Here is a 12,153-nt window from a genome sequence, read left to right as displayed (position 1 = left end):
GGGCGGGGGGCGAGTGTGCAAGGGGGGACCCGAGCGCGTGTGCAAAGGAGGAAGAGGAGGGAGGAAGGGGCCGGTTCGCGCCCGGACGCCTGGGCCCCTCCTGGTGCCCGGCCGTGGCCCCCCGAGTGTCCCCAATGTCCCCAATGTCCCCAGAGGTGCCCCCCAAACCCGGGACCCCCCTCAATGTCCCCCCGTCCTCCTGGTGTCCCCAGGGTCCCCCATGGGGTCCCTATAGTGTCACTGTGTCCCCCTGGTGTCCCCGTGATGGCCCCCATTGTCCCCATTGTCCCTCACGCTGTGTCCCCGCATCCTTGGTGTCCCCCATGTCCCCACACTGTCCCCATGTCCCCGATACCCCCCCATCCCCTCACGGTGTCCCCGATGTCCCCATGTCCCCAGTGTCTCCACTTCCCCGATGTCCCCCATCCCCTCACGATGTCCCCAATGTCCCCAATACCCCCTGTACCCCCATGGGGTCCCCATTGTCCCCATGTCCCCGATGCCCCCCAGGGTGTCCCCGATGTCCTCCCCCCCGCTCCCCCTGCGGTGTCCCCGATGTCCCCATTGTCCCCAATGCCCCCTGCCCCCCCGCGGTGTCCCCGATGTCCCCATGTCCCCAGTGTCTCCACTTCCCCCATGTCCCCCATCCCCTCACGATGTCCCCAATGTCCCCAATACCCCCTGTACCCCCATGGGGTCCCCAATGTCCCCATGTCTCCTATGTCCCCCACGGTGTCCCTGATGTCCCCAATACCCCCTGCAGCCCCATGGGGTCCCCATTGTCCCCATGTCCCCGATGCCCCCCAGGGTGTCCCCGATGTCCTCCCCCCTGCTCCCCCCGCAATGTCCCCAATGTCCCCAATGCCCCCTGCCCCCCCGCGGTGTCCCCGATGTCCCCAATGTCCCCAATGCCCCCGATGTCCCCAATGTCCCCTGCCCCCCTGCGGTGTCCCCGATGTCCCTGATGTCCCCAATGCCCCTTGCCCCCCGCGGTGTCCCCGATGTCCCCATGTCCCCGCTGTGTCCCCAGACGCCCACGGCCGCTTGCGCCGCAAGAGTGTCCCCGGGGGGAAGCAGCCGAGTGTCACCATGGAGGGGCCACCCGCGCCGCCCTTCCGGCCCTCGGTGAGTGCACGCGCGTGTGCAAGGGGGGGGACACGTGTGCAACACCCCGCACACGTGTGCAACACCGTACGCATGCAAAAGCCGCGTGTGCAACACCCCATGCATGTGTGCAACACCCCACGTGTGCAACACGCACGTGTGCAACACCCTGCACATGTGTGCAACACCTTACACGTGCAACAGCTGCGTGTGCAACACCCCATGCATGTGTGCAACACCCCACGCATGCAACACGCACGTGTGCAACACCCCATGCATGTGTGCAACACCCCACGCGTGCAACACGCACGTGTGCAACACCCTGCACACGTGTGCAACACCGTACGCATGCAACAGCCGCGTGTGCAACACCCCATGCATGTGTGCAACACCCCACGCGTGCAACACGCACGTGTGCAACACCCTGCACACGTGTGCAGCACCGTACACGTGCAACAGCCGCGTGTGCAACACCCCACGCACGTGTGCAACACCCCACGCGTGCAACACCCACGTGTGCAACACCCCACACACGTGTGCAACACTGTACACCTTATGCGTGTGTGCAACACACCATGCACGTCTGCAACACCCCACGTGTGCAACATCTGCGTGTGCAACAGCCCACGCACGTGTGCAACACACCACACATGCATGCAGCAGCCTGTGCATGTGTGCAACAGCTGCGTGTGCAACACTGCATGCATACACATGCATGCAATAACCCCTGCGTGCAACATCCCATGCACGTGTGCAACACCCTATGCATGTGTGCAAGGCACCTCGTGTGCAACATGTGCAATACCCTGTGCACATGTGCAACACCCCACGCACGTGTGCAACACCCCACGCATGCAACAGTCGTGTATGCAACACCCTGTGCATGTATGCAACACCCCAAGCGTGCAATACCCCATGCACACGTACAATGCCCCACAGATGCAACACCCACGTATGCAACACCCCATGCGTGCAACAGCCACACGCGCAACACTCCATGCAAATGGGTGACACCCCGTGCGTGCAACGGTCGCATGTGCAATGCCCTGCATGCATGCAACACTCCTCGCATGTGCCAAACCCATGCATGTGTGCAACCAACACCCTACGCGTGCAACACCCCCTGTGCATGTGCAACACCCCATGCACGTTGCAACACCTGCATCTGTGACACACCTGCATGTGCAACCGTTGCCGTGTGCAACACCCCGTGTGCTTGAGTAACACCCCATGCATGCGCTTGAAGCCCAGGACACTCGCTGTGTGTGTATTTGCACACCTGGCTGTGCGTGCACACCCTGCTCTTGCACACGTGCACAAACACAGAATGACACAGGACACACGCGTGTGCACGCAGGTGTGTCAGGGTGGTGCAAACGCGCATGGCTGCGGCTGCTTGGGGCATGTGGGTTTGCACCCGTGTCTGCGTGTGCATGCACACTGTGGGCTTGCACACGTGTGTGCACAGCGCACACTTGTGTGCATGCATGCGCTGCAGCATGGTGCACTCGTGCCTGGCTCCAGCTGCTCTGCATGCAGATTTGCACCTGTGTCCACGCATGCATGCACACCAGGTCCTTGCACACTCATACACATGTACATAACAGTGCCATGCACACGCATGTGCGTGCGGCACGCTGCATCCCCGTGCACATGCATTTTCAGCAACACTCTTATGTATCGTTCCAACCTCTCGCTGCATGCAGATTTGCACCCATGCATGAGCATGCATGCACACCTGGCCCTTGCACACTCACACACAAATGCACAGCAGTGCATTGCACACGCACATGCATGCATCGCACCACATCCGCTATGCACATGCCTTTGCAGCGGCACTCTTGTGCATCGCTGCAGCCGCTTGGTGCATGCAGATTTTCAGTCGTGCATGTGGGTGCATGCACACCCGGCCCTTGCACATTCACACACATGTGCACAATGGTGCATTGCACACGTGTGTGCATGCACTGCAACAGGTCCCCCATGCACACGCCTGTGCAATGGCACTCTTGTGCACTGCTCCAGCCACTCGGTGCCTGCAGATTTGCACCCGTGCACAAGCGTGCATGCATACCCGGCCCTTGCACACTCGCACATATGTGCGCAATGGTGCATTGTACACGTGTGCATGCACTGCACTAGATCCCCCATGCACACGCCTGTGCAACAGCGCTCTTGTGCATTGCTCCAGCCACTCGGTGCATGCAGATTGCACCCATGCATGAGCATGCATGTGCACCATCCCCTTGCACACTCACACACAAATGCACAGCAGTGCATTGCACATGTGTGTGCATGCACTGCATCAGGTCCCCCATGCACACGCCTGTGCAATGGCGCTCTTGTGCACTGCTCCAGCCACTCGGTGCCTGCAGATTTGCACCCGTGCACAAGCGTGCATGCACACCCGGCCCTTGCACACTCACACACATGTGCACAATGGTGCATTGCACACGTGTGTGCATGCACTGCACCACATCCCCCATGCACACGCCTTTGCAGCGACGCTCTTGTGACTCGCTCCAGCCGCTCGGTGCATGCAGATTTGCACCCGTGCACAAGCGTGCATGCACACCCGGCCCTTGCACACGCGCGTGCAAGGCTGAGGCGCCGCTGTGCCCCCAGCAAGGCTTCCTGAGCCGCCGCCTCAAGAGCTCCATCAAACGCACCAAGAGCCAGCCCAAGCTCGACCGCACCAGCAGCTTCCGGCAGATGCTGCCCCGGTTCCGCAGCGCCGACCACGACCGGTGAGCGGGGACAGTGGGGACATTGGGGACAGTGGGGACATTGGGGACATTGGGGACATTGGGCATGTTGGGGACATCAGGGGCATTGGGGACAGTGGGGACATTGGGGACATTGGGGACATTGGTGACATTGGGCATGTTGGGGACATCGGGAGCATTGGGGACAGTGGGGACATTGGAGACAGTGGAGACATTGGGCAAGTTTGGGACAGTGGGGACAGTGGGGACATTGGGGACATTGGGCATGTTGGAGACATTGGGCATGATGGGGAGATAGGGGACAGTGGGGACATTGGGGACAGTGGGTACATTGGGGACAGTGGGGACATTGGGCATGTTGGGGACATCGGGGGCATTGGGGACAGTGGGGACATTGGGGACAGTGGGGACGTTGGGCGTGACAGGGACAGCGGGGACAATGGGGAACAATGGGGACATTGGGCATGTTGGAGACATTGGGTGTGACGGGGACATAGGGGACAGTGGGGACATTGGGGACAGTGGGGACATTGAGGACAGTGGGGACACTGGGCATGACGGGGATATCAGGGACAGCCGGGACATCGGGGACATCAAGGACATTGGGGACAATGGGGACATTGGAGACCTTGAGGCCATGGGGGGCACTGAGGATATTGGAGACATTGGGGATGCTGGGGACATTGGGGACTTTAGGGACATTGTGAGCATTGGGGACACTGGGGGAGTTGGGGACTTCAGAGACATTTGGGACATTGGGGACTTTGAGGCATTGGGGATGTTGGGGACTTCGGGGACACTGGGGACATTGGGATGTTGGGAACATTGGGGATATTGGGGACACCAGGGACATGGGGACACTGGGGCCATGGGGACACAGAGACTTGGGGACACGCGTGTGCGGGGACATGGGGACACCAGGGCTTGGGGCCACCCTCCTTGGGGACATCTAGGCAGGGGGTGGTGGGGACAGTCCCCGTCACCCGCAGAGCAGGTCCTTGTCCCCATGGGAAGGTCCCCGTGTCCCCCTTGGGTGGCAGGTGACAGGTGGTGACACCGTTTTCAGCTGCCGCTGTCACTGTCACTGTCACCTGGGACATTATGGCACCTTGTCCCCGTGGCCGGGGCTGGTCCCTGTCCCCGCTGTGTCCCCTGGGGATGGACCCTCATGGAGGTCCCCTGTCCCCCATGGATGTCCCTTGTCCCCCATGGATGTCCCTTGTCCCCATGGACGTCTCTTGTCCCTCATGGAGGTCCCTTGTCCCCAAGGGAGGATCCTTGTCCCCATGGAAGGTCCCTTGTCCCCATGGACGTCCCTTGGCCCCAGTAGAGTTTCCCTGTCCCCCAAGGGAGGCCCCTTGTCCCCAAGGGAGGATCCTTGTCCCCAACGGAGGTCCCTTGTCCCCCATAGAGGTCCCTTGTCCCCAGTGGAGGTTCCCTGTCCCTCATGGAAGTCCCTTGTCCCCTAAGGGAGGTCCCTTGTCCCACATGGTGGCCCCTTGTCCCCCTTCCCCAAGGTGTCCCCTGGGAGGTCCCTTGTCTCCATCCCCTGTCCCCTGTCTCCAAAGTGTCCCCTAGGGGGTCCCTTGTCCCCATCCCCATAATGTCCCTTGTCCCCTGTCCCCAGGGTGTCCCCTGGAGGGGGGGTTCTTTGTCCCTTGTCCCCATGATGTCCCCTGTCCCCAAAGTGTCCCCTGGGGTGTCCCTTGTCCCTATCTCCATAATGTCCCTGGTCCCCAAGGTGTCCCCATCCCCATAATGTCCCTTGTCCCCAAGGTGTCCCCTGAGGGGTCCCTTGTCCCTATCTCCATAATGTCCCTGGTCCCCAAGGTGTCCCCATCCCCATAATGTCCCTTGTCCCCATCCCCATCATGTCCCTTGTCCCCAAGGTGTCCCCTGAGGGGTCCCTTGTCCCTATCTCCATAATGTCCCTGGTCCCCAAGGTGTCCCCATCCCCATCATGTCCCTTGTCCCCAAGGTGTCCCCTGAGGGGTCCCTTGTCCCTATCTCCATAATGTCCCTGGTCCCCAAGGTGTCCCCATCCCCATAATGTCCCTTGTCCCCATCCCCATCATGTCCCTTGTCCCCAGAGTGTCCCCCGGGGGGGGTCCCTTGTCCCCCCCATCCCCATCATGTCCCTTGTCCCCAAGGTGTCCCCTGAGGGGTCCCTTGTCCCTATCTCCATAATGTCCCTGGTCCCCAAAGTGTCCCCATCCCCATCATGTCCCTTGTCCCCATCCCCATCATGTCCCTTGTCCCCAGAGTGTCCCCCGGGGGGGGTCCCTTGTCCCCCCCATCCCCATCATGTCCCTTGTCCCCAGAGTGTCCCCAGGGGGGTCCCTTGTCCCCATCCCCATCATGTCCCTTGTCCCCAAGGTGTCCCCTGAGGGGTCCCTTGTCCCTATCTCCATAATGTCCCTGGTCCCCAAAGTGTCCCCGTCCCCATCATGTCCCTTGTCCCCATCCCCATCATGTCCCTGGTCCCCAAGGTGTCCCCCGGGGGGTCCCTTGTCCCCATCCCCATCATGTCCCCTGTCCCCAAGGTGTCCCCTGGGAGGTCCCTTGTCCCCATCCCCATCATGTCCCTTGTCCCCACCGTGTCCCTCCCCCGGGGGCGTCTCCCTCGTGTCCCCTCCCTGTCCCCAGCCCGGGGGTGGCACCGGCTGCCCGGGTATTTTTAGCGGCGCCGCCCCCGCGCGGTGACAGTGACGCAGGGACACGGAGGGGGGGAGGTGACAAAGGGGGGGGGGGGCTGTTGTGTCCCCAACCCCCCCCCCCTCCCGCCGCTGACGCAGCCCCGGGCTAAAGATAGAGACGGGGGCGCCCCCCCCACCCGGACGCCTGGGCCCCTCTATGGGGTGGGTGGGGGGGGGGCAGGACGCCTGGGCCCCTTTTAGCTCTTAAAGGGGCCAGGTGGGGGGGCAATAGGGGACCCGGACGCCTGGGCCCCTCCTGGCTCTTAAAGGGGCCGCGGAGGGGGGTAATAGGGGACCCGGACGCCTGGGCCCCTTTTAGCTCTTAAAGGGGCCACGGGGGGCAATAGGGGGCCCGGACGCCTGGGCCCCTCCTGGCTCTTAAAGGGGCAGTTGCCCTCCCGGACGCCTGGGCCCCTCTCCCCCCCCCCATTGACTCCGTGTCTCTCTGTCCCCCCCCCGGCGCCGCGGACGTGTCCCCCCCCCCCGGGGCCCGGCTGGGCCCCCCCCGCTGTCCCCAGGTACCCCCCCCCCGCGTGTCACCCCCGCGGCCACCAGCGGCCACCAGCGGCCACCGCCACCCCCCCCCCCCGTCCCCATTGCTGCGTCCCTGGTGTCACCACGTCCCTGATGTCACCGCCGTGTCCCCGATGTCACCACCGTGTCCCTGGTGTCACCTCCACCATGTCCCTGATGTCACCACTGTGTCCCTGATGTCACCTCCATGTCCCTGGTGTCACCCCCACCGTGTCCCCAGCATCACCACCGTGTCCCTGATGTCACCACCGTGTCCCTGATGTAGCCACCATGTCCGGGGTGTCACCTCCACCGTGTCCCCAATGTCGTCACTATGTCCCAAGTGTCACCACCACCATGTCCCTGATGCCACCACTGTGTCTCTGATGTCACCACCACTGTGTTCCTGGCATCAGCACCGTGTCCCCGGTGTCACCGCCACCGTGTCCCCAGTGTCACCTTCACCGTGTCCCCAGTGGCACCACCACCACCACGTTCCAAGTGTCACCGCGTCCCCGGCGTTGCCACCACCACCATGTCCCTGGTGTCACGGCCATGTCCCCAGCGTCACCACCACCCTGTCCCCAGCGTCACCACCACCACCACGTTCCAAGTGTCACCGCGTCCCCGGCGCGGCCACCACCGCGTCCCCAGCACCGCCACCACCACCAGCGCACGCCCGGCCACGGCGTCGTCCCCGGTGCCAGCGGCGCGTGTCCCCGTGTCCCCGTGTCCCCAGGGCCCGCCTCATGCAGAGCTTCAAGGAGTCGCACTCGCACGAGTCGCTGCTGAGCCCCAGCAGCGCCGCCGAGGCCCTGGAGCTCAACCTGGACGAGGACTCGGTCATCAAGGCCGTGCACAGCAGCATCCTGGGCCAGGAGTTCTGCTTCGAGGTGCCACCCGCTCCGCCGTGTCCCCACCGGGTCCACTTGGTGCCCGTTGGGGCCCCTTCAGGCAGGCAGGGCCGTGGCGGAGAGGAGGAGCAGAAGGGGTGGTTGTTTGGATGGTTGGATGGATGGTTGGATGGATGGTTGGATGGTTAGATGGATGGTTGGATGGGTGGTTGGATGGTTGGATGGATGGTTAGATGGTTGGATGGATGGTTGGATGGGTGGTTGGTTGGATGGGTGGTTGGTTGGATGGTTGGTGGATGGTTGGATGGTTGGATGTTTGGCTGGATGGTTGGATGGATGGTTGGTTGGATGGTTGGATGGATGGATGGTTGGTTGGTTGAATGATTAGTTGGATGGTTGGTTGGTTGGATGGTTGGTTGGTTAGATGGTTGGTTGGATGGTTGGTTGGATGATGGTTGGATGGGTGGATGATTGGATGGTTGGTTGAATGGTTGGATGATTGGTTGGATGGTAGGTTGGATGGATGGTTGGTTGGTTGGTTGGTTGGCTGGTCTGTTTATTGGTTGGTTGGTTGGATGGTTGGTTGGCTGGTTGGTTGGTGGGTTGGATGGTTGATTGAATGGTTGGTTGGATGATTGGTTAGATGGTTGGTTGGATGGTTGGTTGGTTGGTTCAATGATTGGATGGTTGGTTGGCTGGTCGGTTGGTTCGTTGGTTGATTGGTGGGTTGGTTGGTTGGTGGGTTGGATGGTTGATTGAATGGTTGGTTAAATGATTGGTTAGATGGTTGGTTGGATGGTTGGTTGGTTGAATGATTGGATGGTTGGTTGGTTGGTTGGATGGTTGGTTGGCTGGTTGGTTGGTGGGTTGGATGGTTGATTGAATGGTTGGTTAAATGATTGGTTAGATGGTTGGTTGGATGGTTGGTTGGTTGGTTGGTTGGATGATTGGATGGTTGGTTGGTTGGTGGGTTGGATGATTGATTAGATGATTGGTTGGGTGGTTAGTTGGTTGGTTGGATGATTGGATGGTTGGTTGGTTGGTTGATTGGTTGGATGGTTGGTTGGTGGGATGATTGGATGATTGGTTGGTTGGTTGGATGGTTGATTGAATCATTGATTGGATGATTGGTTAGATGGTTGGTTGGATGGTTGGTTCGTTGGTTGGATGATTGGATGGTTGGTTGGTTGGTTGGATGGATGATTGGTTGAATGGTTGGTTGGTGGGATGATTGGATGTTGGTTGGCTGGTCGGTTGGCTGGTTGGTTGGCTGGTGGTTGATTGAATGGTTGGTTGGATGGTTGGTTGGTTGGTTGGATGATTGGATGGTTGGTTGGCTGGTCGGTTGGCTGGTGGTTGATTGAATGGTTGGATGATTGGTTGGATGGTTGGTTGGTTGGTTGGATGATTGGTTGGATGGTTGGTTGGTGGAATGATTGGTTGGTTGGTTGGTGGGTTAGTTGGTTGGGTGGTTGGTTGGCTGGTGGTTGATTGGATGGTTGGTTGGATGATTGGTTGAATGATTGGCTGTCTGGTTGGTTGGTTGGTTGGATGATTGGATGGTTGGTTGGTTGGTTGGATGGTTCATTGGTTGGTTGGATGGTTGGTAGGTTGTTTGGTTGCATGATTGGATGGTTCGTTGTTTGGTTGGTTGGTTGATTGGGTGGTTGGCTGGTTGGTGGGTTGGCTGGTTGGTGGGTTGGCTGGTTGATTGAATGGTTGGTTGGATAATTGGTTGAATGGTTGGTTGGTTGCATGATTGGGTAGTTGGTTGGTTGGTTGGATGATTGGTTGGTTGCATGATTGGATGGTTGGTTGGTTGGACAGTTGCTTGGTTGGTTGGCTGGTTGGATGATTGGTTGGTTGGTGGGTTGGTTGGTTGGTTGGATGGTTGGTTGGATGATTGTTTGGATGGTTTTTCGGATGGTTGGTTGGTTGGTTGGTCGATTGGTTGGTTGGTTGATTGAATGTTTGATTGGACGGTTGGTTGGTTGGTTGGATGATTGAATGTTTGGATTGTTGGTGGGTTGGTTGGTAGGTAGGTTGGTTGGATGGATGGTTGGTTGGTTGATTGGTTGGATGGTTGGTTGGATGGTTGGTTGGATGGTTGGTTGGTTGGTAGGTTGGATGGTTGGTTGATTGGTTGGATGGTTGGTTGGTTGGATGATTGGTTGGTTGGTTGATTGGTTGGATGGTTGGTTGGTTGGTCTGTTTATTGATTGGTCAGTTGGTCGGTTGTTTGATTGGTTGGTTGATTAGTCGGTCAGTCGATTGGTTGGTTGGTCAGTTGGTTCTCTGGTTGGTTCATGGCTTGGTTGTTCGTTTGGATGATTGGTTGGTCGGTCAGTTGGTTGGTCAATCAGTTGGTTGGTCAGTTGGTTAGTCGGTCAACCCGTTGGTTGACACCCCGTTGGACGCAGGTCGCGTGAGCAGGAGGCCGCTGTGCCCGGAATTCCATGTTTTGGGAATAACATGCCCGGCAGGAGCAGGGAAGGGACCATCCCCCTGGCCTCACCGCTTGGGTCCCCTCGCCACGAGAAGGACATTGAACCCTTGGGCCCTGTCACTCTCTGTGACTCTGTGCAGGGAGTCCCGTGGGTGGTGGATGCCCAAGTCGGGCTCCTCTCCGGGGTGACTCCCCGGAGAACAAGCGGAAACGGCCCCAGGTTGCTCCAAGGGAGGCTCCGGTTGGAATTTAGGGGTAATTTCTCCATGGGAGGAGCGGCCCAAGCAGAGGCTGCCCAGGGACGTCCCCGTCCCTTGCAGTGTCCCCAGACCCATGTGTTGAGGCCACCTGGGGACAGGGAGCAGCAGGAGGGCGCTGAGGGGCTCCCGGTTGGACTCCCATGAGCTCAAAGGTCTTTTCCAACCATAAGGAGACCCCAAAACACGTGTCCCCCCCCGCTCCTTGACCCTCCCGCTGTCACCGGGGGGTCCTGGTGGCACCTCGGTTGTCCCCCGCAGGTGACAACGGCGTCGGGCACCAAGTGCTTCGCCTGCCGCTCGGCTGCTGAACGTGACAAGTGGATCGAGAACCTGCAGCGGGCGGTGAAGCCCAACAAGGTGCGGGGGTGGCCGTGGCGGTGGCGCGTCCCCAAGCGTGTCACCCGCCCCGGGGTCACTGTCACCTAAAGGCCCCGTCGGGTGGTGTCGCTGGCCCATGGAGCCGGTGTCCCCCATGACGTTTGGTGTCACGGTCCCTTGGTGCCACCACTGCTTGGTGCCACCATCCACGTGGATGTTCTTTGGTGTCACTGTGTGTTGGTGTCACAGTCCTTGGCGATGACCTCACCATCTCGTGGTGTCCCCCTCCCTTGGTGTCACCACCCCTTGGTGTCACCATTCCCTGGGGATGTTCCTTGGTGTCACCGTCCCTTGGTGTCACCGTCCCTTGGTGTCACCATCTGCAGGGATGCTCTTTGCTACCACAATCCCTTGGTGTCACCGTCCCTTGGGATATTGTCCCTTAGTGTCACTACCATCCCCAGGTGTCCCCATCCCCAGGTGTCCCCACCCCTGGCCACCACCATGCCCAGGTGCCACCATCCCCAGATGTCCCCAACCCGGATGTCCCCGTCCTTGGCCGCCTCCATCCCCAGGTGTCCCCACCCCCAGGTGTCCCTGTCCCCAGGTGTCTCCATCTCTGGCCACCCTCATCCCCAGGTGTCCCCATCTCCAGCTACCCCCATCCCCAGCTGTCCCCGTCCTCAGCCATCTGCATCCCCAGATGTCCCCACCCCCAGCTGTCCCCATCCATCTCTGTCCCCAGATGTCCCCGTCCCCAGGTGCCACCACCCTCAGGCGTCTCCATCCCCAGGTGTCTCCATCTGTGGCCACCCCCATCTGCAGGTACCACCACCCCCGCATGTCCCCATCCCCGCATGTCCCCATCCGTGCATGTCCCCATCCCCACGTGCCACCATCCCCACGTGCCACCATCCCCACATGTCCCCATCCCTGCATGTCCCTGTCCCCACGTGCCACCATCCCTAGTCACCGCCACTCCCAGGTATCTCCATCCCCAGCCATCTCCATCCCCACATATCCCCATGCCCAGATGTTCCCATGTTTGGTCACCACCATCTCCAGATGCCACCACCCCCAGCCGCCTCCATCCCCAGATGTCCCCACCCCTACATGTCCCCATCTCCAGGTGCCACCATCAGTGGTCACTGCCAACCCCCGCCACCTCCATCCCCACATGTCCCCATCCCCGGATGTCCCCATGCCCTTGTGTCCCCACCCCGAGATGTCCCCATC

At 60.3% G+C, this 12,153-nt stretch overlaps 1 protein-coding gene across 1 annotated transcript in view; it reads left to right on the top strand.

The window, feature by feature from the left end:
• The first annotated feature begins 1,011 nt into the window (after positions 1-1,011).
• The window catches only part of SYNGAP1 (synaptic Ras GTPase activating protein 1), a 32,838-nt gene continuing 21,696 nt past the window's right edge, over positions 1,012-12,153 (top strand). The window contains exons 1-4 of the mRNA XM_088534583.1: positions 1,012-1,125; positions 3,730-3,851; positions 7,779-7,932; positions 10,858-10,956. Coding sequence (XP_088390709.1) covers positions 1,090-1,125; positions 3,730-3,851; positions 7,779-7,932; positions 10,858-10,956 — 411 coding nt within the window. The 5' untranslated portion in view covers positions 1,012-1,089. The remainder of the gene's footprint in view (positions 1,126-3,729; positions 3,852-7,778; positions 7,933-10,857; positions 10,957-12,153) is intronic.

This window comes from Tinamus guttatus, unplaced genomic scaffold (assembly GCF_059628265.1).
Source record: "Tinamus guttatus ecotype Peru unplaced genomic scaffold, ASM5962826v1 Tinamus_guttatus_pri_ptg000575l, whole genome shotgun sequence".
NCBI classification, from domain to species: domain Eukaryota; kingdom Metazoa; phylum Chordata; class Aves; order Tinamiformes; family Tinamidae; genus Tinamus; species Tinamus guttatus.
The sequence above is the reverse complement of the archived record's forward strand: the minus strand, read 5'-3'. Positions and strand labels throughout refer to the sequence as shown.